General features: G+C 41.0%; 1 protein-coding gene across 1 annotated transcript in view; it reads right to left on the bottom strand.

Moving 5' to 3' along the window:
• The window catches only part of abcb7 (ATP-binding cassette, sub-family B (MDR/TAP), member 7), an 83,740-nt gene that overhangs the window by 21,062 nt on the left and 38,190 nt on the right, over positions 1-24,488 (bottom strand). Inside the window, exons 6-13 of the mRNA XM_061927601.2 lie at positions 24,052-24,320; positions 23,355-23,443; positions 17,836-17,923; positions 9,576-9,750; positions 7,468-7,625; positions 1,509-1,672; positions 1,240-1,369; positions 752-923 (exon numbers count right to left, since the gene is read on the bottom strand). Coding sequence (XP_061783585.1) covers positions 752-923; positions 1,240-1,369; positions 1,509-1,672; positions 7,468-7,625; positions 9,576-9,750; positions 17,836-17,923; positions 23,355-23,443; positions 24,052-24,320 — 1,245 coding nt within the window. The remainder of the gene's footprint in view (positions 1-751; positions 924-1,239; positions 1,370-1,508; positions 1,673-7,467; positions 7,626-9,575; positions 9,751-17,835; positions 17,924-23,354; positions 23,444-24,051; positions 24,321-24,488) is intronic.

Here is a 24,488-nt window from a genome sequence, read left to right as displayed (position 1 = left end):
CAAAGCCCACACCCAAATCCTCCACGTGCAAGATCGAATCCACCCAAAAAAAGTCATTTAACAAGAAGCCAAAAAGTGCAAAAACAACATTGCTCGCGCCGGAGGAGCCGTGAACGACTGCAGGGACACAACATTAGGTACACCTGCAGACTGCAGCACGGTTTTCATATTTCATTCATTCACAACTCCTCCAACACGAACACCACTGTTCCCGCACTTATAAGTAAAGGTAAGACCATAATAACGTTTTTTTTTTATTAAATGTGCTTTTTTGTGTGCTACAGTTTGTATGTGTAAAGTTAAAGTTAAGTTAAAGTAGCAATGATTGTCACACACACACTAGGTGTGGTGAAATTTGTCCTCTGCATTTGACCCATCCCTTGATCACCCCCTGGGATGTGAGGGGAGCAGTGGGCAGCAGCGGCGCCGCACCCGGGAATAATTGTTGGTGATTCAACAACCAATTCCAACCCTTGATGCTGAGTGCCAAGCAGGGAAGAATGCTGGTATGAGCTTTTAAACATAACCCGTTAACTGCTGCCAATCAAATGGTGAATAAGATACTCTTTAGGGTTCATATGTTTGTAAATCTGACTGTGATGAAGTCAGTGCCTCACCAGTCATGAACAGCACCGCACGTCACTGATATATACATATATATGTTTGTCAGGTTAGAAAAATTAATCTAATGAGATGTTTCTAAGGGGATCTTGTTTAACAGTAACACAACAGTTATTATACTGAAGCAAACCTGAGAGCTTGAGGCCTCGCTCCCCAACTTGGGTGTCGTAACCATGTGGCATCCTGAGGATAGCATCATGGATGCCTGCAAGGCGAGCTACTTGGTAAACCTCTTCAGGTGTAGCGTGGATGTTCCCATACAGCAGGTTGTAGAAAATGGTGTTGTGGAACAGAACGGCATCCTGACAACATATAAAAGGTTATAAAGGTTATAAAAATTAAACAAAAGTCTTGAGAGAATATTGTTATTGCCGCTGAGACGGGAACAGAGCGCTGTGGATACAAAGACAAAAGGTGGGTGGGAGCAAGAGTAGTATGGAATGACAAAAACACTACCATCTGTTGAGATTAGCCTGTGAGCTCATTGCAGGGAAAAAACTAAATGAAATTCAGATTATTCCTCATGCTACTGTGGACAACTAATTCACTATTGTGTGCAATATAAATTGCAGATATGGTCTATGTAACATTATTATATTGTACTGGTGAGTCACAAACCTGAGGCACGACCCCCAAAGCCTTCCTCAAGCTTTCAAGGCTGACATCTCGGATATTCTGCCCTGCGATGTAGATGTTCCCCCGCTGGGGCTCATAGAAGCGGAACAACAGCCGCATAACAGTGCTCTTCCTGAAAGCAGAGACAAGACCAATCATCAGCATCATACTGTCTGCCGGCAGCATCCTCACACTCCACTGATGACAGCGAGTGATATGACTGTGAGCATTCACAATGTCTGAGGACTGTCTGCATTCTAAACTTGACATACCCGGACCCGCTGCCACCGACTATGGCTACCTTCTTCCCAGCAGGCACCTCAAAAGTCACGCCATTCAGGATTTTCTGGCCATCCAGGTATTCAAAATATACATCCTCAAAGCGAATGGTGGCCTCCTGTGGTGTGATGCTTAAAGGCGGGGCCAGATCCTTTTCCTGCAGCAATAACATTGATCAAAATGACTGATGTATACTGTATATACTGTTATACTATTTGATATTGCACTGGTACTGTATGTGACTACTGTACTTTTCAGTGACGTGCAGTCACTAGAGGCAGGTGAGGTGGGGCCTCACCTGCCATCATGGAAAGAAAAAAAAATGTAAAAAGAAAAAAAATAAAATAAATTGTTATATGTATCCAGTGATTATACTATAAAGTTATTTTCCATTTAACTTCACCAGTTTTAGATTATTTTTTATTCAAAATCGCTGAATTTTCACATTTGCCGTTCAAATACTGAGAAGAGACGGTGCGGTGAACAGCAGCCAGTCGAGGCACGTCACTCAGTGCCGCAACATGGATTGCGCAATGACTCGGCTAACTGCTGGCCTGCTGTGCAGTGAGACTGTATTGCTATATGAACTATATTATACATTTCCATAGTTTAGTTAGCTGAGGTATATAATGTACAGTGTATTATGTCAACAACTGTATGTGTGTAAAGTATTTCTTGTGCTGAGCGATCATAAAACGGCTGCAAAAGACGCACTGGCTGAGGCTCGCCTCCTGCACCCCCGCCGTAGAATTGTTATATCAACTAAAGCCCACACTTAAACTTTCCACGTGCAAGATTGAATCTATTTAAAAAAAATATTTCATAAGAAGCCAAAAAGTGCAAAAACAATAATGTTGGTGTTGGAGGAGTTGTGAATGACTGCAGGGACACAACATTAGATACACCTGCAGACTGCAGGTGTACCTAATTCACAACTCCTCCAACACGAACATTATTGTTTTTGCACTTTTTGGCTTCTTATTAAATAACTTTTGTCACCTATTTTCATGGGCTTTCCTCTTTGTGATGTTAAGTTCCTGTTATGCGCTGTTATACAGTATATGCCTTGAGCTCTTATTTTGAAGGCGCTAAGAGCGGAAGTGATGTCACGTTGCGGCGGTTTTTGAAAGAAGGTAAATAAAGTGGTCCTCGTGTAAACTGGAGCCTCCGTGTTTGTTATTTTGTAGTTTCATACAGTATAGGCGACATTTATAAACCCTCGGTTACACTTTTTTAAATAGATTCAATCTTGCACGTGGAAAGTTTAAGTGAGGGCTTTAGTTGCGGCGCATGGACTTAATTTCTAAGTAAAGGTAAGACCATAATAACGTTTTTTTTATTAAATGTGCTTTTTTGTGTGCTACAGTTTGTATGTGTAAAGTTAAAGTTAAGTTAAAGTACCAATGATTGTGTCACACACACAAGGTGTAATGAAATGTGTCCTCTGCATTTGACCCATCCCCTTGATCACACCCTGGGAGGTGAGGGGAGCAGTGGGCAGCAGCGGCGCTGCACCTGAGAATCATTTTTGGTGATTTAACCCCCAATTCCAACACTTGATGCTGAGTGCCAAGCAGGGAAGAATGCTGGTATGAGCTTTTAAACATAACCCGTTAACTGCTGCCAATCAAATGGTGAATAAGATACTCTTTAGGGTTCATATGTTTGTAAATCTGACTGTGATGAAGTCAGTGCCTCACCAGCCATCAACCTCACCACACGTCACTGGTACTTTTACTTGTACTGATACTTCTACCATAACTACAGGGACTTATTATGCAACTTATTGTCTTGTAATTAATGTACATCAGAGCTATTCAAATTGTTGTATTTTTTGTATTTAGTGTATTAGATTCAGCAACTAGTGTTTGGATCCCACTGTACGCAACATCTGAAGAGCATGGAAAAAAGCATTTCACTGTGGTGTACTCTGCATGTGACGAATAAAACCCTTGAACCTTGATGAAACGGAAAGAGTTGGGAGACGGATAAAAACTGGCCACTGGCACACACAGTCTGGCAAGGTGCAAGAAAACTACAACACCTTGTTGGCGGAGAAGAAAATGTGAGTAGTTTTTGAAAAAAAGACTGAATCTTCACACTTCATGATGATTGACGGATCAATACGCATGAAAACCTTCAGTAAACAACGAGCCCAGCTCTCAGCATAGCACTGAGATAAAGCCAAGGTCAGTAGCCAATAAAGCACTGTCCTTCCACAAAGGCTGAAAGCCTATTCTGCACAATTTAATAGCAACATAATCACCTTCAAGCCGTGGAGAGGCAGAGAGTAGCATGCTGGGCTTGGACTTAAATCTTTTAGGTTAAAAACCTCTCCAAAAGGCCTGTTGGTATTGTGGCTAGATTGTGACAAGAATGGCAGCACAATCCACCTCTGCCAATTAATACAGACAACTCCATTAGGACAAATCAACCCCTCCCACATGGGAAAAAGCCAAAATGGTTTATTTTGTGGTGGGATAAATTACTTTAAGTACATAATGCAAATGTTTCACAGAATGCATAATGTGTTCAGTCAATAATGGCCTGCACCATTCCCTGGAGAATCACAATGGAGAGCAGTGTTACTGATGAGTGAAAAATAACAAGTGACAATCATTTTGCAGCTGTAATTACAGGCCGGGCACCGCAATAGCATTCAGACCATCAGGCGGCAGGCACACATTTGCACTTAAGTGGACTCCTCCAGCACGAGACGGGTTGTAAGCTCGTTTTGTTAAAATAACTAACAGCCTTTTCGAAAGGCCGGGTCTTCTTGACTATGTTGCAACCGGACAAAAACAAGTTCAATGTCCATACACCTTTGCCAAAGTCGGATTCAAGCACCTGAAATACTTTCAAGATGACTGCCATCGTTTTCAATAACTTCAATCAAATGATTATGTATTACATTAAAAGGGATCACACAGTATTTCTCACGTTTTGGTAACTTCTTAATCACTACCTTTCCTCTTCTTTTTCTTTAACTAATATAACTAACATTGTGTCCCAAATACATTTTCATTAATAAACAGTTTGTTTTGGTAAAAGATTACCGTATTTTTCGGACTATAAGTCGCAGTTTTTTTCATAGTTAGGCCGGGGGTGCGACTTATACTCAGGAACGACTTATGTGTGAAATTATTAACACATTAGCGTAAAATATCAAATAATATTATTGATCTCATTCACGTAAGAGACTAGACGTATAAGATTTCATGGGATTTAGCGATTAGGAGTGACAGATTGTTTGGTAAACGTATAGCATGTTCTATATGTTATAGTTATTTGAATGACTCTTACCATAATATGTTACGTTAACATACCAGTTGGTTATTTATGCCTCATATAACGTACACTTATTCAGCCTGTTGTTCACTATTCTTTATTTATTTTAAATTGACTTTCAAATGTATATTCTTGGTGTTGGGTTTTATCAAATACATTTCCCCAAAAAATGCGACTTATAAAGATCACATGGATATTATTCAGTGAGTTGATTCACCAAAACTAACCTGTTATACAGGAGGAAAAAGCACACAGGACGTTTCAATTGTTCACAGACTGGTCGCTCTCATCAGAATGACAAGACACTTCCGGTCTGCAGGTGATAGCATTCAATTGGGAAGAAACGCCCTACTGACCAATGTGAATACTGATAAATGTGTAATGACAGCTCCAAAAACGAATTCAAACCACAAAATAAACTAAATAAATCAACACAAAAATGTGACACATTATGGGTGGGTCACATGTGCATGTACAACAGGCTGTCAACACGTCACTCAGGTCCTCATGGAGCTGGAGGGGGCGTGGCCTCCAGCTCCGCCTGAATTTCGGGAGATTTTCGGGAGAAAATTTGTCCCGGGAGGTTTTCGGGAGAGGCGCAGAAGTGCAATGTTTTTTTCCTTATTTATTATGCATTTTCGGCCGGTGCGACTTATACTCCGGAGCGACTTATACTCCGAAAAATACGGTACATATAAAGGGGAAATGTTCATAATTGTTTAGCGTTTTTATTTGGGGAAAGAAATTCACAACTGTATCACTGCACTAGTCTGTAACACTTTTTAATAGATATGCCCTATTAAGCAGTGCTGTACGCTTAGCTTTTTCGTTAGTAGCAATACTACTACGGCTGCCCACTGCTCCCCTCACCTCCCAGGGGGTGATCAAGGGTGATGGGTCAAATGCAGAGAATAATTACGCCACACCTAGTGTGTGTGAGACAATCATTGGTACTTTAACTTTAATAAGTGATTATTACATTTTAACATTAGTGTAGAAAGAACATGTTAAAAGAGAAAGTAAGCAGATATTAACAGTAAATGAACAAGTAGATTAGGGATGTCCCGATCCAGGTTTTTGCACTTCTGATCCGATACCGATATTGTTTTTGCACTTCCGATCCGATACCGATACTGACCGATACTGGCCTATCCGAGCATGTATTAAAGTTTAAAGTTATTTAGCCTACTTAGTTGTCAGAATCATGTTGAAAAGGGTTTTAGTACTCTTGATAACAACTAGCCAGCTGAATTAGGGGAGTTTGAATAATACACAATGGTTGGTAACAAGAAACTGACCTGTTTATTCAAGGATAAACACAAAATAGACAAAATTATACATGACAAACAGAAATGGCATCATTGAACTAGGGCTGGGCGACGTGGCCTTTTTTTAATATTGCGATATTTTAAGGCCATATTGCGATAGACGATGTAAATCTCGATATTTTGCCTTAGCCTTGAATGAACACTTGATGCATATAATCACAGCAGTATGATGATTCTATGTGTCTACATTAAAACATTCTTCTTCATACTGCATTAATATATGCTACTTTTAAACTTTCATGCAGAGAAGGAAATCACAACTAAAAAAATTACTATTTTTTTCATACAGTGTTGATCTGGAAATGTTTGCCTCGGCATTTTGATGGTGTGGACGTGTGGCACCGAATGGAGATAAGCGTCTCGACAGACTTTACAATATTTGAACAATGATGACGAAAACTGTTTTCTCTGTCGTGTCCGTGTGTCGAAAATTGTTATGCGCTTATTTTTTTATTTGATTTTGTGCGTGGCATAGATTTGCCGTGCGCAGAGGACGCTTGAGCAGTGTGAGCAGCAATTGCACAGGCGCGAACCTTAGCAGCTGCGCTAGCATCACAGCTAACGTTAGCCATGCTGCTCGGGGAGGACGTATACGTATGTGACATATGTAAGAAGGTGCGCTTGCTGTCTGTGAGAGGGAGACACAGGAAAGAGTGAGAAGAGCCTGTCGTGTAATGCCAGCAGCTAAAAGCAACTGCGTGAGACTCCACAGACCTGTGGATGTGTTGAAGGTGTGCTGGAAAATGCGGAACGGAATTTGGGAGCAGCAGAAAAGTGGAATGTACTATTTAAATCGGTGCGTTGGAAAACACGGACCGGAGTTTTTTTTAAACTGGATCTGGATCGGCATTTTCCCATGACTTGCCGATACGCATTTTTTGGCAAATATCGGCGGCTGATCCGATCCAAATATCGGATCGGGACATCCCTAAAGTAGATTAATCATTCATTTTCTACCACTTGTCTTTAATAATGTTGACAAAATAATAGAATGATAAATGACACAATATGTTACTGCATATGTCAGCAGACTAATTAGGAGCCTTTGTTTGCTTACTTACTAATAAAAGACAAGTTGCATGCTCACTATTTTATTTAAGGACAAACTTGCAAAAGAAACATTTGTTTAATGTACCGTATGATTTTTTGTTAAAATAAAGCCAATAATGAATTTTTTTGTGGTCCCCTTTATTTTGATAAAGGGGATACATATTGGTATCGGGACAACACTAGTAAATATACTTATGTATTAAGATTATTATTTATTATTATTATTATATATGTATTAAGATTAAGATAAGCGCAAAAATGCACGTATGTCAGCCTGATAAGTTACCTTGATCTTTGTGTCAATGCTGAGCAGCGTGAAAAGCGTGTTCATGTCTATAAGAGCCTGCCGGGTCTCTCTGTACACTGTGCCCAGGAAGTTCAGCGGGAGGGAGAGCTGGAAGAGCAGGCCGTTCACCATCACCAGATCCCCCATCGTCATTGTACCTAGTGGCAGTTAAAGCATACAGTGAATGCATTAGAGATAGTTGCATATTGAAAAGAAATTAAATAAATGAAGTAAAAGAAAACATCACATTTTGTCATGTAGGCACGCACGCGCACACATGACAAAATGGGATTTATTTCATTTTTTTCCCCAATATGCGCGCACACACACACACACACACACACACACACACACACACACACACACACACACACACACACACACACACACACACACACACATTTGGAATGGGGACCAAGTTTTTGATCATCACTTGTGGGGACCACCCTTTCTCCAGGTTGTGGAGGCATAAAAAAAATGTGGTAAAATGTCCACTGCCCAGTTAGCTCATACACATCTTTAAATCTCTGGATTGATGAAGTCATGTGCTGATCATTCTTACTGGGGACCCTGGTGAAAAAGAGTTAATATGGTTCATGGAGACCAAATTTAAATAATTTTGCATAATTCACACAAATTTGTACGTGACTACTGAGGACCATTTAAAAAACGCAGCGAGTGCAGTACCAGCTACAGCCCGATGAGGGGGCTGCTGTGCCAATGTCTCACACTCAAACTAACCCATACTTGCCAACCCTCCCGGATTTTCCGGGAGACTCCCGAAATTCTGCGCCTCTCCCGAAAACCTCCGGGACAAATTTTCTCCCGAAAATCTCCCGAAATTCAGGCGGAGCTGGAGGCCACGCCCCCTCCAGCTCCATGAGGACCTGAGTGACGTGTTGACAGCCTGTTGTACATGCACATGTGACCCACCCATAATGTGTCACATTTTTGTGTTGATTTATTTAGTTTATTTTGTGGTTTGAATTCGTTTTTGGAGCTGTCATTACACATTTATCAGTATTCACATTGGTCAGTAGGGCGTTTCTTCCCAATTGAATGCTATCACCTGCAGACCGGAAGTGTCTTGTCATTCTGATGAGAGCGACCAGTCTGTGAACAATTGAAACGTCCTGTGTGCTTTTTCCTCCTGTATAACAGGTTAGTTTTGGTGAATCAACTCACTGAATAATATCCATGTGATCTTTATAAGTTTAAGTACACATTCTGATGGTGGAGCCTAACTCTAAAGTGTTTGTGAGTTGTAGTTTGTATTTGTAGTATCCAGTGTACAGCTGCAGTAATCAATACAAAATGGCGAAGTGAGTACGCAATGTTTATATAGGAACTTCTGATCCTAATTCAGACTCCCAAATTAGAGCTCCCGTTTTCTTATTGATTTTATAATGTATATTTGTATAATGTGTGTGTTCTGAAATAGTGACAGAGAATAGAACAAGGATGGACAATTCAACCCTTAACTCAACAATGAGTAGAGGTGTTTTATGTGTGTTTATATGTGTAAATAAATGAACACTGAAATTCAAGTATTTCTTTTATTTATATATATATGTATATATATAATAAAATATGTATGTATATATATATATATATACATACATCTTAACCACGCCCCCCGCCCCACCCCCGACCACGCCCCCCACCCCCCCCGCCCCCCACTTCCCGAAATCGGAGGTCTCAAGGTTGGCAAGTATGAACTAACCAGCAATCATGTTTTATGGACCAAAGCTTAAAAATCAGTTAGGCAACTTCAGAATGGATCTGACTATCATTTAAAAAGGTTTTCCTTTAGGGGACTTGTTTTTTTGTCCCCATACCGTCAGAGGTCCTCTAAAGGTGACTGTGTAAACAGAGCGATGTCCCCATTAAGTAAGCATTGCCAGAACACACACACACACACACACACACACACACACACACACACACACACACACACACACACATATATATATACATACAAGCACGTACACACATATAAGCACACACAACCCCCGTGGGCCAGATTGTGGATGCCGGCTCGCGGACCGTAGTTTGGGGACCAGTGTTCAATACCAACAAACCAAAAAGGTTGTTGCGGTTTTACCCACCTGCTGCAATGCCCTTGCTCGCCAGTAGCATGATGCCAGTGAGGCCCACACTGAAGATGGCGCTCTGGCCGAAATTAAGCATCGCAAGCGTGGACGTAGTTTGTAACGACGATGACTCATAGGTTTTCAGGAAGCCATCATACCTTTCAGCTTCATATTTCTCATTGTTGAAATACTAAGAGAGGAAACACAAAAAAACATGAAGATAAGAGTGACCCAGAGAAGGCCAAGGACAGTACCGGTACTCTGAGAAGCATGTGTATGTTGAGGGTAGGGATGTCCCGATCCGATATTTGGATCGGATCGGCCGCTGATATTTGCAAAAATAATGCGTATCGGCAAGGCATGGGAAAAAAACGATCCAGATCCAGTTAAAAAAAAAAACTGCGGTCCGTGTTTTCCAACGCACTGATTTAAATAATACATTCCACTTTTCTGCTGCTCCCTAATTTCCGTTCTGCATTTTCCAGCACACCTTCAACACATCCACAGGTCTGTGGATTCTCACGCAGTTGCTTTTAGCTGCGGACATTACACGACAGGCTCTTCTCACTCTTTCCTGTGTCTCCCTCTCACAGACAGCAAGCGCACCTTCTTACATACGTCACATACTGTCACGGACACGACAGAGAAAACAGTTTTCGTCATCATTGTTCAAATATTGTAACGTCTGTCGAGACGCTTATCTCCATTCGGTGCCACACGTCCACACCATCAAAATGCTGAGGCAAACATTTCCAGATCAACACCGTATGAAAAAAATTGTGATTTTTTTTTTAGTTGTGATTTCCTTCTCTGCGTGAAAGTTTAAAAGTAGCATACCGTATATTAATGCAGTATGAAGAAGAATGTTTTAATGTAGACACATAGAATCATCATACTGCTGTGATTATATGCATCAAGTGTTCATTTAAGGCTAAGGCAAAATATCCACATATATATCGCAATATGGCCTTAAAATAGGCCATATCGCCCAGCCCTAGTTCAATGATGCCATTTCTGTTTGTCATGTATAATTTTGTCTATTTTGTGTTTATCCTTGAATAAACAGGTCAGTTTCTTGTTACCAACCATTGTGTATTATTCAAACTCCTCTAATTCAGCTGGCTAGTTGTTATCAAGAGTACTAAAACCCTTTTCAACATGATTCTGACAACTAAGTAGGCTAAATAACTTTAAACTTTAATACATGCTCGGATAGACCATTATCGGTCAGTATCGGTATCGGATTGGAAGTGCAAAAACAATATCGGTATCGGATCGGAACTGCAAAAACCTGGATGGGGACATCCCTAGTTGAGGGAGAACGAGAGAGAAAGACAATATGATTCGGGTAAGAGGTTAAGGAACCATGGAGTGCGGTGTCAGGCAGACCGACACTTTAGTGCAGCCCACATCAAGCATGCATTTGTTCTCAGTGACTGCTCTGAGTGTAGTCTGGCTCTCTGTTGGCCACTAAAGCACTTTTTCATGTCTGTATTTTCTTACACTTCCCACTGAATGATAATTAGGGAGGTAATGAAAAGAAATCCATAGAGTGATAAAAATGTAAGGCTTTTAGAGAAGTCAAATAATCTTAAAGGGTACAAAAGAAAGGACAGGTTTTATATATACTGTTAAGGTTGAGCAAGAATCAGAGCAGAATATTCTATTTGTTAACATTTACGGCAGCTTAACACTTACAAAATGTAATTCTCTTACCTGCTGATCCAGCATTATTTATTTTGACTAACAGTACAGCTATCACTTAAAGGGGCTGTTTGCAACCTTTACACAGATGCTACCAGTAACTTCGCAATGTGTTTTAAAAGTAGCCATATATATTTTTTTAGACATTTAAAACACTTTATTGTGGTCTACATAAAATGTCATGGTGGTTCTTTGATAAAAATGTTTATTTATTTATTTATTTTTAAACAGCGTCTTCAAGCCGCTTTCTGACTGTCTCTTTGGGATGTGTTGTTTTGTAGGCAATGTTATTTACTAGGGGTGTGGGGAAAAAATCGATTCGAATTAAAATCGCCATTCTCACGTTGTACGATTCAGTATCGATTCTCATTTTTCAAAAATCTATTTTTTTTTCTTTTTTTCTTTATTAATCAATCCAACAAAACAATACACAGCAATACCATAACAATGCAATCCAATTCCAAAACCAAACCCGACCCAGCAACACTAAGAACTGCAATAAACAGAGCAATTGAGGGGAGACACAAACATGACACAGAACAATCCAAAAGTAGTGAAACAAAAATGATTATCAACAACAGTATCAATATTAGTAACACTTTCAACATAGCAGTGATTAAAAATCCCCCCTTGACATTATCATTAGACATTTATAAAAATAAAAAAAATTTAAAAAATTAAAATGAATAGTGTCACAGTGGCTTGCACTTGCATCGCATCTCATAAGCTTGACAACACACTGTGTCCAATATTTTTACAAAGATAAAATAAGTCATATTTTTGGTTCATTTAATAGTTAAAACAAATGTACATTATTGCAATCAGTTGGAAAAAAAATTGTCCTTTACAATTATACAAGCTTTTTACAAAAATCTACTACTCTACTTTAGAATCAGAATCAGCTTTATTGTCATTACGCAAGGTAACGAGATTGAGGCCATTCCATACAGTGCGATGTGTGCATGCTAGAAAAACAATGTGCAAATATATAAAAATTTAAAAAATGTAGAAGTGCAATGAATATGGTGTGAAATGAATATATACATGAAAAAACAAAACAAAAACAGGGTGGTTGGTGGAATGGGTTATTGCACCGAAGAGAAGGCAGTTATGAGGGACAATGGGGCAGTCCGTTCAGGATGGTTATGGCCCTGGGGAAGAAGCTGCAACTAACGATTAATCTGTCGATTATTACTACGATTAATCGGATAAAAGAGACAAACTACATTTCTATCCTTTCCAGTATTTTATTGAAAAAAAACAGCATACTGGCGCCATGTTCTTTCAGCTTGCCAAATAAAACAAGGAAAATGTCACAAAAATGCACACTTTTGACACCCCTGCTATAGATAATAAAAAATTAAATGTGATAAATCTATGGATAAAAAGCAGAGCCTGACGACGCATGCGCGTTTATCACAATTCTCTCGCTCTCTCTGTCTCTCCCCCTCCCTCACCAATGCTGCTGCACGCACAATTCCTTGTGTTTTTAACCTTCTTAACCCTGAATACACGCAGCCCTAACTCTGGACATTTGAGGCATTTAAGAAACACCGCTCGACAGCCCCGCAAAAGAGGACATGTCCGGTGAAAAGAGGACGTATGGTCAGGACCTAGCCCGTTAGCTGCTAGCATGCTAGTAGCAACCGGTTTCACGTCCGGTGAAACCGATCGCTGCTAGTCCTCTTTTGCTAGCATGCGAGCAGCTAACGGGCTACGATAGACTGACCATACGTCTTCTTTTCACCGGACATGTCCTCTTTTGCGGAGCTGTCGGGGCGGAGTTTCTTAAATGCCTCAAATGTCCGGCGTTTTGAGTATTGTTTACACAACGTGCAGTACGCTACTTAATATGTCCATGTGGAAACTCGTTCGGTACACTTCCACACCGAAACGAAACCCCCGTACCGAAACGGTTCGATGCAAATACACGTACCGTTACACCCCTATTATTTTGATTATTGTTTCTCAGCTGTTTGTAAATGTTGCAGTTTATAAATAAAGGTTAAAAAAAATAAAAAATGTATCCTCTCCTTTGTCACCGATTCTGTTCATAACTTTTATGGACAGAATTTCTAGGCGCAGTCAAGGCGTTGAGGGGATCTGGTTTGGTGGCTGCAGGATTAGGTCTCTGCTATTTGCAGATGATGTGGTCCTGATGGCTTCATCTGGCCAGGATCTTCAGCTCTCACTGAATCGGTTCGCAGCCGAGTGTGAAGCGACTGGGATGAGAATCAGCACCTCCAAGTCCGAGTCCATGGTTCTTGCCCGGAAAAGGGTGGAGTGCCATCTCCGGGTTGGGGAGGAGATCTTGCCCCAAGTGGAGGAGTTCAAGTACCTCGGAGTCTTGTTCACGAGTGAGGGAAGAGTGGATCGTGAGATCGACAGGCGGATCGGTGCGGCGTCTTCAGTAATGCGGACGCTGTATCGATCCGTTGTGGTGACGAAGGAGCTGAGCCGGAAGGCAAAGCTCTCAATTTACTGGTCGATCTGCGTTCCCATCCTCACCTATGGTCATGAGCTTTGGGTTATGACCGAAAGGACAAGATCACGGGTACAAGCGGCCGAAATGAGTTTCCTCCGCCGGGTGGCGGGGCTCTCCCTTAGAGATAGGGTGAGAAGCTCTGTCATCCGGGGGGAGCTCAAAGTAAAGCCGCTGCTCCTCCACATCAAGAGGAGCCAGATGAGGTGGTTCGGGCATCTGGTCAGGATGCCACCCGAGCGCCTCCCTAGGGAGGTGTTTAGGGCACGTCCGACCGGTAGGAGGCCACGAGGAAGACCCAGGACACGTTGGGAAGACTATGTCTCCCGGCTGGCCTGGGAACGCCTCGGGATCCCCCGGGAGGAGCTGGACGAAGTGGCTGGGGAGAGGGAAGTCTGGGCTTCCCTGCTTAGGCTGCTGCCCCCGCGACCCGACCTCGGATAAGCGGAAGAAGATGGATGGATGGATGGATGGATGGATGGATGGATCCTCTGCGCATGCGCATAGCATAGATCCAACGAATCGATGACTAAATTAATCGCCAACTATTTTTATAATCGATTTTAATCGATTAGTTGTTGCAGCCCTACTCTGCTTGCATGTCAGCAGACTGGGGTAGATCCTGCTGAAATCCTATGTATTGAATGAATAGAGAATATAATAAAAATATCGTTTTTGAATCGAGAATCGCGTTGAATCGAAAAAAATCAATTTAATAAAAAGAATCGATATTGAATTGAATCGTGGGACACCCAAAGATTCACAGCCCTATTATTTATGTGCCTCCACTTCGACTGCGTCCCCTACCCGTCAGCCATGTTGTAGTTTTAGCGCTTCCATATGGAGTCTACTGACAGATATCAATTAGAACAGATATAAGTTAGAACTATATGTAAAAATAAAAGAGCATGTGGTTTCAAAATAAATTGGGTTATTAATATGCATTGATACATGGATTAATTCGATCATTTTTGTGTGATTAATCACATGCATTAACTGGTTAAATTTGAGAGCCCTAATTTTAAGCATTATATACCGCCCTCTTACGGCTTTAAGCATGTAATGACGTAACTAAAGTTGTGCGTAAGCATTTGCTTTAATAGCAATGTGGCTTGCTAACGGTAGCAATCGTTGAATGTATAGTCTGACTTTACAACAACAAATAATCAATTGTTAGTGGCTTTTGTGTGTATGCATGCGCTCCCTGAGCACATGTGGCCCAGACAGAGGTGAGTGACAAGCCTGAATGCCAAACGCATTCCTCGGACATACAACCGATATTTTATTCAATATACTGTATTTAGTAAATGTGAAAAATACAGACCATTTAAAAATATATGTTTTGTTAAACCACTAATGGTAAAATAAGCTAGATTTGTTGGTTTGACAATGCAACAGTGAGCAAGTTGCAAACAGCCCCTTTAAGAAAAAAGTGTCATCAATCTGCTACAAGCCCACTGCTTAAATACAGCAAATAAAACTATTACAATAACACGCTTCCTCCTTCATTTGGGCACCAATTACCCACTGACTGACAAACACTACTGTTTGTTTAGTTGCTCTATTGTTTTTCTGCTTTGCCAAAGTGGGCGATCTGTTAGCTACCAGCTGTGCAGCAGAGGACGTACCACAGATTGGCATATAGGCAAAAGCAGGGGATCCGAGTGGGGGGTTGTTATACAGAGAGAGGGAAATACAGCACAAAAACAAACAGAAGCAGCGCAAGGCACCATATTCAGGTTTCTCATCTCGCCCTTTGTGAAAGTGGAACGGATTTCTGAGTGGGCGGAGATCTAATTACATATGCACTCACAGCTCAGATTGATGCTAAATTTGGCCACATTGACATAGATGACACAAAATAACAGAACAAAATGTAAAAAGAAAACAGAACGCAAAGTAACAGCAAAGGAAATGGCACGAGTACCAAAATATATCTGGAGCAGTGAACAAAAAGCCTCTGGAACCTGCCGGCGTGGTGATTTTTTGTGTGTGTGTGCATACACGTCGGGGATGCAGAGAAACAGGTTCAAGACAGAACAAGGCAAAAATGTATGTTATCCAAACCAGAAAGAAAGTTTAAAGCAATATGGAAAGCAAAAACACAAGGGCAGTTAATCAAATGATACAGTATATATATATAATGATAATGGGTCAATAAAACAGTGACTAACTCAATACATGGCTAATAATAAATGTTGCATTGATTCTGAAACTTTTAAACCAGTATTTGGATACCACTTATTTCAACATTTTATTTACTGTAACATAGAAATAAGCATTGCGGTAATTTCAAGAGTTAACAAGGTAACTATTTTTTCTGTTGATCAATACCAGGGGTCCCCAAACTTTTTGACTCTGGGGCCGCATTGGGGTAAAACAATTTGGCTGGGGGCCGCTATATATATATATATATATATATATATATATATATATATATATATATATATATATATATATATATATATATATATATATATATATATATATATATATATGTGTGTGTGTATTATATGTAAATGTGTGTGTGTGTGTGTATATATGTATATGCCCATGTATATATGTATATATATATATATATATATATATATATATGTATATGTGTATGTATGTATGTATGTCTATATGTGTGTATATATATATGTCCATGTATATATATATATGTATGTATATGTGTATATATATATGTATATGTGCATATATATATCTGTATGTATATATATATATATATATATATATCTTTATATATATATATATGTCGATTATATATATATATATATATATATATATATATATACATACACATATATATATACACACACATATATATATATATATATATATATATATATATATATATATATATGTGTGTGTGTATATATATATGTGTATGTATATATATATATATATATATATATATATATATATATCTTTATATATATATATATATATATGTCGATATATATATATATATATATATATATATATATATATATAATCGACATATATATATATATATATAAAGATATATATATATATATATATATATATATATATAGACACACACACATATACATATACATATACATATATATATATATATATATATATATATATATATATATATATATATATATATATATATATATTCCTCGCGCACTAATTGACTTAAAGAGCGCACTTGCTGCATATCACGTTATCGATGGTAAAATGCATTTTTAGACAATATGATTTGCCTGAGTGGCTAGGAGACGGTAGAAAATGGACTAGTGAGGACAAATTAAAAAAAATAATAATAATGAAAAAAAAATAACTTTATTTTTTTTTTTACTTGGGACTTCCCGCGGGCCGGATTTTGGACGCTGGGGGGGCCGTATCCGGCCCGCGGGCCGTAGTTTGGGGACCACTGATCAATACCTTCAAAAGGGGCAATCTTTTTCTTTTTCTTTTTCATCCTGTCCTGTGCAGTCACTCAGGCAAATCAAATTGTTGATGTGTACAGAATTGCTTTACAAAAGAGAAGCGTGGGATACTTCTCTTGTTGCCTTATTTGTATTTAACTTTATTAAATGGATGCATTTAGTGTTTGCCGCAATCATAATGTTGTAATTGTTTTAAATAAAAAATCTTGCAAATGAGGGCCTTTGACAAAGAAATCAAGAGCCATCTGCTTAGATACGGTTAGTGGAGTATCATTATATGATAATTTAATCACCCCACAATCACATACAGGGAGCATAATAGATATTGACTTCCTGGCCAGCACTCATTGAAGACAATCAATGTTTCTGTTTTAAGACCAATTATGTAAAAATGTGTGAAGAGACTCAACTGATCTGGGTCAAGCTGTACCTTGAGGCCTTTGCATAGCACCTATAAGTGTGACTACATGTGTTTTTGCTTAATATGATCGTCATTAAAATACATGCATGTGTTTATATTCAGCATAAGCAATATTCCAGTCAAATATAAGTGAGTAGAAAAAGAAAAAAAGAAAGAAAAGAGGGGCGAAAGGAGGAGTTGGAAATAGGGCTGACGTGTAGGCACATGTGTATACACTTGTGTGCATGCAAGCACATGTGATCTCACCTTAACAGTTTCGTAGTTAAGCAGGGAGTCGATAGCGGCGTTGCCTGCTTCGTTGTCTGCTTTGTTCATTTCTATGCGAAAGCGCGTCCTGTGTGCAGAAACAAGCAATGAGATCACTTTTCTCATTATGGAAGCCAGGGGTGTCCAAACGTTTTCCAACGAGTGCCAAATACAGAGAAATGCAAGGATGTGGGGGCCATTTGTACTCTACTTAACCTTTTGTTTACTTGATCATATCCATGTGATCGATAAGAGGGGATGAAAATCCTATTCATCTCATTATGTGAACCACAACTTAACTACTTATTTACGAGAACCCTATTTATTAATTTATTATTATTTATATATCATTTATCCATCCATCCATTTTATATTGCTTGTCCTTTTCAGGGTCGCTGCAGCCTATGTCAGCTGTTTATTATTATTATTATTGTATTTATCTACAAACCCCGTTTCCATACGAGTTGGGAAATTGTGTTAGATGTAAATATAAACGTAATACAATGATTTGCAAATCATTTTCAACCCATATTAGGTTAAATATGCTATAAAGACAACATATTTGATGTTCAAACTGATAAACTTTTTTTTTTTTGCAAATAATCATTAACTTTAGAATTTGATGCCAGCAACACGTGACAAAGAAGTTGGGAAAGGTGGCAATAAATACTGATAAAGTTGAGGAATGCTCATCAAACACTTATTTGGAACATCCCACAGGTGTGCAGGCAAATTGGGAACAGGTGGGTGCCATGATTGGGTATAAAAGTAGATTTCATGAAATGCTCAGTCATTCACAAACAAGGATGGGGCGAGGGTCACCACTTTATCAACAAATGCGTGAGCAAATTGTTGAACAGTTTAAGAAAAACCTTTCTCAACCAGCTATTGCAAGGAATTTAGGGATTTCACCATCTACGGTCCGTAATATCATCAAAGGGTTCAGAGAATCTGGAGAAATCACTGCACGTAAGCAGCTAAGCCCGTGACCTTTGATCCCTCAGGCTGTACTGCATCAACAAGCGACATCAGTGTGTAAAGGATATCACCACATGGGCTAAGGAACACTTCAGAAACCCACTGTCAGTAACTACAGTTGGTCGCTACATCTGTAAGTGCAAGTTAAAACTCTCCTATGCAAGGCGAAAACAGTTTATCAACAACACCCAGAAACGCCGTCGGCTTCGCTGGGCCTGAGCTCATCTAAGATGGACTGATACAAAGTGGAAAAGTGTTCTGTGGTCTGACGAGTCCACATTTCAAATTGTTTTTGGAAACTGTGGACGTCGTGTCCTCTGGACCAAAGAGGAAAAGAACCATCTGGATTGTTATAGGCGCAAAGTTGAAAAGCCAGAATCTGTGATGGTATGGGGGTGCGTTAGTGCCCAAGACATGGTTAACTTACACATCTGTGAAGGCGCCATTAATGTTGAAAGGAACAAAGGTTTTGGAGCAACATATTTTGCCATCCAAGCAACGTTACCATGGACGCCCCTGCTTATTGCCAAGCCATGTGTTACATCCACGTGGCTTCATAGTAAAAGAGTGCGGGTACTAGACTGGCCTGCCTGTAGCCCAGACCTGTCTCCCATTGAAAATGTGAGGCGCATTATGAAGCCTAAAATAGCACAACGGAGACCCCCGGACTGTTGAACAACTTAAGCTGTACATCAAGCAAGAATGGGAAAGAATTCCACCTGAGAAGCTTCAAAAATGTTTCTTCTCAGTTCCCAAACGTTTACTGAGTGTTGTTAAAAGGAAAGGCCATGTAACACAGTGGTGAACATGCCCTTTCCCAACTACTTTGGCACATGTTAATTATTATTTGCAAAAAAAAAAGTTTATGAGTTTGAACATCAAATATGTTGTCTTTGTAGTGCATTCAACTGAATATGGGTTGAAAAGGATTTGCAAATCATTGTATTCCGTTTATATTTACATCTAACACAATTTCCCAACTCATATGGAAACGGGGTTTGTATTTGTATTTTTAACAGATTGAGTACGGGAAGTTTAACAATTTTTTGTTATAAATTGCTATGAAACGGACAAGGAGTAGGATTAAACAAGCTCTGCTTGTTCCTACTCGTTTTTCGGACATGTAATGAGAAACCGGAAATATGTGATGTACCATATTGTGACTGTATACTATGCACACCTTTGCTGTAAGCCAGACCTGGGTAAATATTTTCACTTGAGAGAAAAAAATGTGTCTGGGGGGCCAATGTGTATGTGTGTATAAATGATACATACACATTTAGCTGTCAACATATGCTGTACAGTATGTGTGTTTGGGTCCCTTTTTTTTCCAGGAACACTAATAACAAAAGTCACAATGTCTGATAGAGTTCTAAAAACGTTATGACAGAGCACTTCAAAAAACCGTAAAGGAATTTTACAGTTTTTTACTGAATGGGACACCCAAAATGTGCATTAAAATAAAGAAAGTGGGGTTTACAATATTAACTATAACCAATAAAACACTGAATATTAACAACATATGAACGTCGCTCCTCTCTTACTTCTCAGACCAGCTCCTCGATAGACATCTTTTACAATCAACAAAAATTTAAAAAACAGAAAAATATGCATGTAATGGGTAATTAACACCTACAATGTGATATATTATCACTTTTATGCAGAACTTTGTTGTACAAATCTGCTTCCGCATCTGTTCCTGACACACGCGTTTTCGGGCTGGCTGCTCTGAAAACAAACCCCGTCCACCCTGCTCGTCTGAAATGCTTTGACGTAATAACTCGTACATCACCCAAAAGCGCAGATTTCACCCATTGAAATACTTTCTATAGTTCAAGACTTACAGTCATTTAAAAACAGCACTGCACATCATAATGGCAGCTACAGTTTTGATTAGGGGTGTAAGGGTACGTGTATTTGTATTGAACCGTTTCGGTACGGGGGTTCCGGTTTGGTTCGGAGGTGTACCGAACGAGTTTCCACACGAACATATGAAGTAGCCTCCTAAGCTAAAGTCTTAACAAGCTGCTCTGCTTTCTGCCTCTGTCTCCTACACAGCACCCAGCATTGTCCCACCCACACAACCATCTGATTGGTTACAACCATAGCGGTAACAGCCAATCAGCAGTGCGTATTCAGAGCGGTAATAGCCAATCAGCAGTGCGTATTCAGAGCGCATGTAGTCAGTGCTTCTGCGGTGGGATTAGCAGATAGGTGTTTAGCAGGTGAGCATCAGGCAGCGGACTCTCCCCAAATGATAATAAACACCTCCCAGTCAACTACTAGTAACATCACTATCAGCCCGTTGAACTTCTAGAAACAAACTGCAGCTCAGCTCGCTCGCAGTCCTGGCTTGAGGTGAAGGCTAATTAGCTTTTAGCATAACGTTAGCTCATTTTGCCGTGTGTGTGTGTTAGCTCATTGTGCGGTGTGTGTGTGTGTGATATAAATCAACTACAGGCTTCCCAAATGCTGTAATAAATTAAGCATGATGAGTTGACTTGAAACTGTTTAATGTTGCACTTTCTATATGTAGAAGAAAAGTTTTGTCATTTTATTTAATCTGAACAACAACTTGCGGCAGTTTAATGTTGATTAACGTGGGCAGAATTGTTATAGTGTTCCCAATGTTTAAAGGATAAAACCATTGTTTACAAGTTTGGTAAATAAATAACCAAAAAATCCCTATTTCTGGGGCTGAGGTTGCTGAGGTAGTTAAAAAGCTCCTCGGTGGCAAGGCCCCAAGGGTAGATGAGATCTGCCCAGAGTTCCTTAAGGCTCTGGATGCTGTGGGGCTGTCTTGGTTGACAAGACTCTGCAGCATCGCGTGGACATCAGGGGCGGTACCTCTGGATTGGCAGACCGGGGTGGTGGTTCCTCTCTTTAAGAAGGGGAACCGGAGGGTGTGTTCTAACTATCGTGGGATCACACTCCTCAGCCTTCCCGGTAAGGTCTATTCAGGTGTACTGGAGAGGAGGCTACGCCAGATAGTCGAACCTCGGATTCAGGAGGAACCGTGTGGTTTTCGTCCTGGTCGTGGAACTGTGGACCAGCTCTATACTCTCGGCAGGGTCCTTGAAGGTGCATGGGAGTTTGCCCAACCAGTCTACATGTGCTTTGTGGACTTGGAGAAGGCATTCGACCGTGTCCCTCGGGAAGTCCTGTGGGGAGTGCTCAGAGAGTATGGGGTATCGGACTGTCTGATTGTGGCAGTCCGCTCCCATTTGCTCAGTGCCAGAGCTTGGTCCGCATTGCCGGCAGTAAGTCGGACACGTTTCCAGTGAGGGTTGGACTCCGCCAAGGCTGCCCTTTGTCACCGATTCTGTTCATAACTTTTATAGACAGAATTTCTAGGCGCAGTCAAGGCGTCGAGGGGATCTGGTTTGGTGGCTGCAGGATTAGGTCTCTGTTTTTTGCAGATGATGTGGTCCTGATGGCTTCATCTGGCCAGGATCTTCAGCTCTCACTGGATCGGTTCGCAGCCGAGTGTGAATCGACTGGGATGAAAATCAGCACCTCCAAGTCCGAGTCCATGGTTCTCACCCGGAAAAGGATGGAGTGCCATCTCCGGGTTGGGGAGGAGATCTTGCCCCAAGTGGAGGAGTTCAAGTACCTCGGAGTCTTGTTCACGAGTGAGGGAAGAGTGGATCGTGAGATCGACAGGCGGATCGGTGCGGCATCTTCAGTAATGCGGACGCTGTATCGATCCGTTGTGGTGAAGAAGGAGCTGAGCCGGAAGGCAAAGCTCTCAATTTACCGGTCGATCTACGTTTCCATCCTCACCTATGGTCATGAGCTTTGGGTTATGACCGAAAGGACAAGATCACGGGTACAAGCGGCCGAAATGAGTTTCCTCCGCCGGGTGGCGGGGCTCTCCCTTAGAGATAGGGTGAGAAGCTCTGCCATCCGGGGGGAGCTCAAAGTAAAGCCGCTGCTCCTCCACATCGTGAGGAGCCAGATGAGGTGGTTCGGGCATCTGGTCAGGATGCCACCCAAACGCCTCCCTAGGGAGGTGTTTAGGGCACGTCCGACCGGTAGGAGGCCACGGGGAAGACCCAGGACGCGTTGGGAAGACTATGTCTCCCGGCTGGCCTGGGAACGCCTCGGGGTCCCACAGGAAGAGCTGGACGAAGTGGCTGGGGAGAGGGAAGTCTGGGCTTCCCTGCTTAGGCTGCTGCCCCCGCGACCCGACCTCGGATAAGCGGAAGAAGATGGATGGATGGATGGATAACCAAAAAATGTATATTTTGTTGTTTTCTTACTGTACCGAAAATGAATCGAACCGTGACCTCTAAACCGAGGTACGTACCGAACTAAAATTTTTGTGTACCGCTACACCCCTACTTTTGATGTCAAAGGTCTGAAAAAATTATTTAGAACGTCCTACGGGCCGGACTGAAAATCTTAATGGGCCGCATGTGGCCCGCAGGCCGTATTTTGCCCAGGTCTGCTGTAAGCGGTAGTGGATCTGTAACAATGCGGAAATAACGTAAGCTGCATATCGGAATACATTACTTCGGACATGCTCATCATTACTGTACCTCCATTGTGTCATGAGGATGGTGAAAAGGGTGTAAGTGGATAATGTACCCAAGGCCACAGCCGTGAACTGTCCACCACACTTGTAGAACTGCAAAGGACAAAAAGCAGGTAGAGGAAAATGCATTTAATGTACCGTAACGTAGGAGCCCCATGAAACAGAGTCAAGCAAGCACATCAGACCAACATGCTCCATTGCTGGTGTCGCAAGTGAGAGTGCGGCGTTAGTGACCATTGCACTCTGAAATAGAGTGTTACAAATGGAAGGGAAACTTCAAGAACTAATCGTGCTAATGCCTTAGCTATTTGGGCAATGGAGTTTGTCCTCATTACAGCCCAGCTGACATTATGGTCCAGAGTGGAATAATAAGGCAAAGCTATAGATGAGCCAGTCTTTTAGTGGTGCCAATGTGGGGAGGCATACTCTACAGGAAGACATTAAGCTGCGACAAAAGCTTTGGGATTCATCATCGTTGCTAATGGGCTGCGGGTTGCCACCCAAAGAACACGGGGATTCATCTAATGAAAATGAGACAATATCCTGAAATTAATTTCCTGACAATCTGCTTCAAAGTGTGTCAAGGCAATGAAAGGTGCTACGCATTGAAATATTAACAACACCCTCCAAAGACAGACTATTAAGAGTGTCCTTTCCTACACGACAAACACCATAAAGATAGATCTCAAAACAGAAATTACCAAGATGGCACTAACGAGGCCCATCTCAAAGACAGTGGGACCCAGATTGAAGATGAGGGCACTTAGGACAAAGGAGATGCCTCGGGTGCCACGGTCGATGGCCTTGGACAATGCTCCCGTCTGGCGGCTGAGATGGAAGCCCAGATCCAGATTGTGCAAATGGAGGAAGACGTTCTTGGCGATGCGTCGGATGGAGCTCTGGGCCACCTTGCCAAATACCATGTTTCGAAGCTCATTGAAGAGGGCTGCACAGGCTCGTGAGCAGCCATCTGGGATAGCAGAGGACACAGGCGGTTAAACACAGCGGCTGTGAAAAGCAGCAGGAGGTTCAAACTGCAGGACTGGGTGTTATGAAAAGAAACTATGGTCACCATTAATACAGAGCTGTGGCAAGGATTAAGAGGAGACTGAGGGCACCAAGAAAATGGACCATTGCT

Source organism: Nerophis lumbriciformis, linkage group LG35 (genome assembly GCF_033978685.3).
Source record: "Nerophis lumbriciformis linkage group LG35, RoL_Nlum_v2.1, whole genome shotgun sequence".
Taxonomy (NCBI): Eukaryota; Metazoa; Chordata; class Actinopteri; order Syngnathiformes; family Syngnathidae; genus Nerophis; species Nerophis lumbriciformis.
The sequence above is the reverse complement of the archived record's forward strand: the minus strand, read 5'-3'. Positions and strand labels throughout refer to the sequence as shown.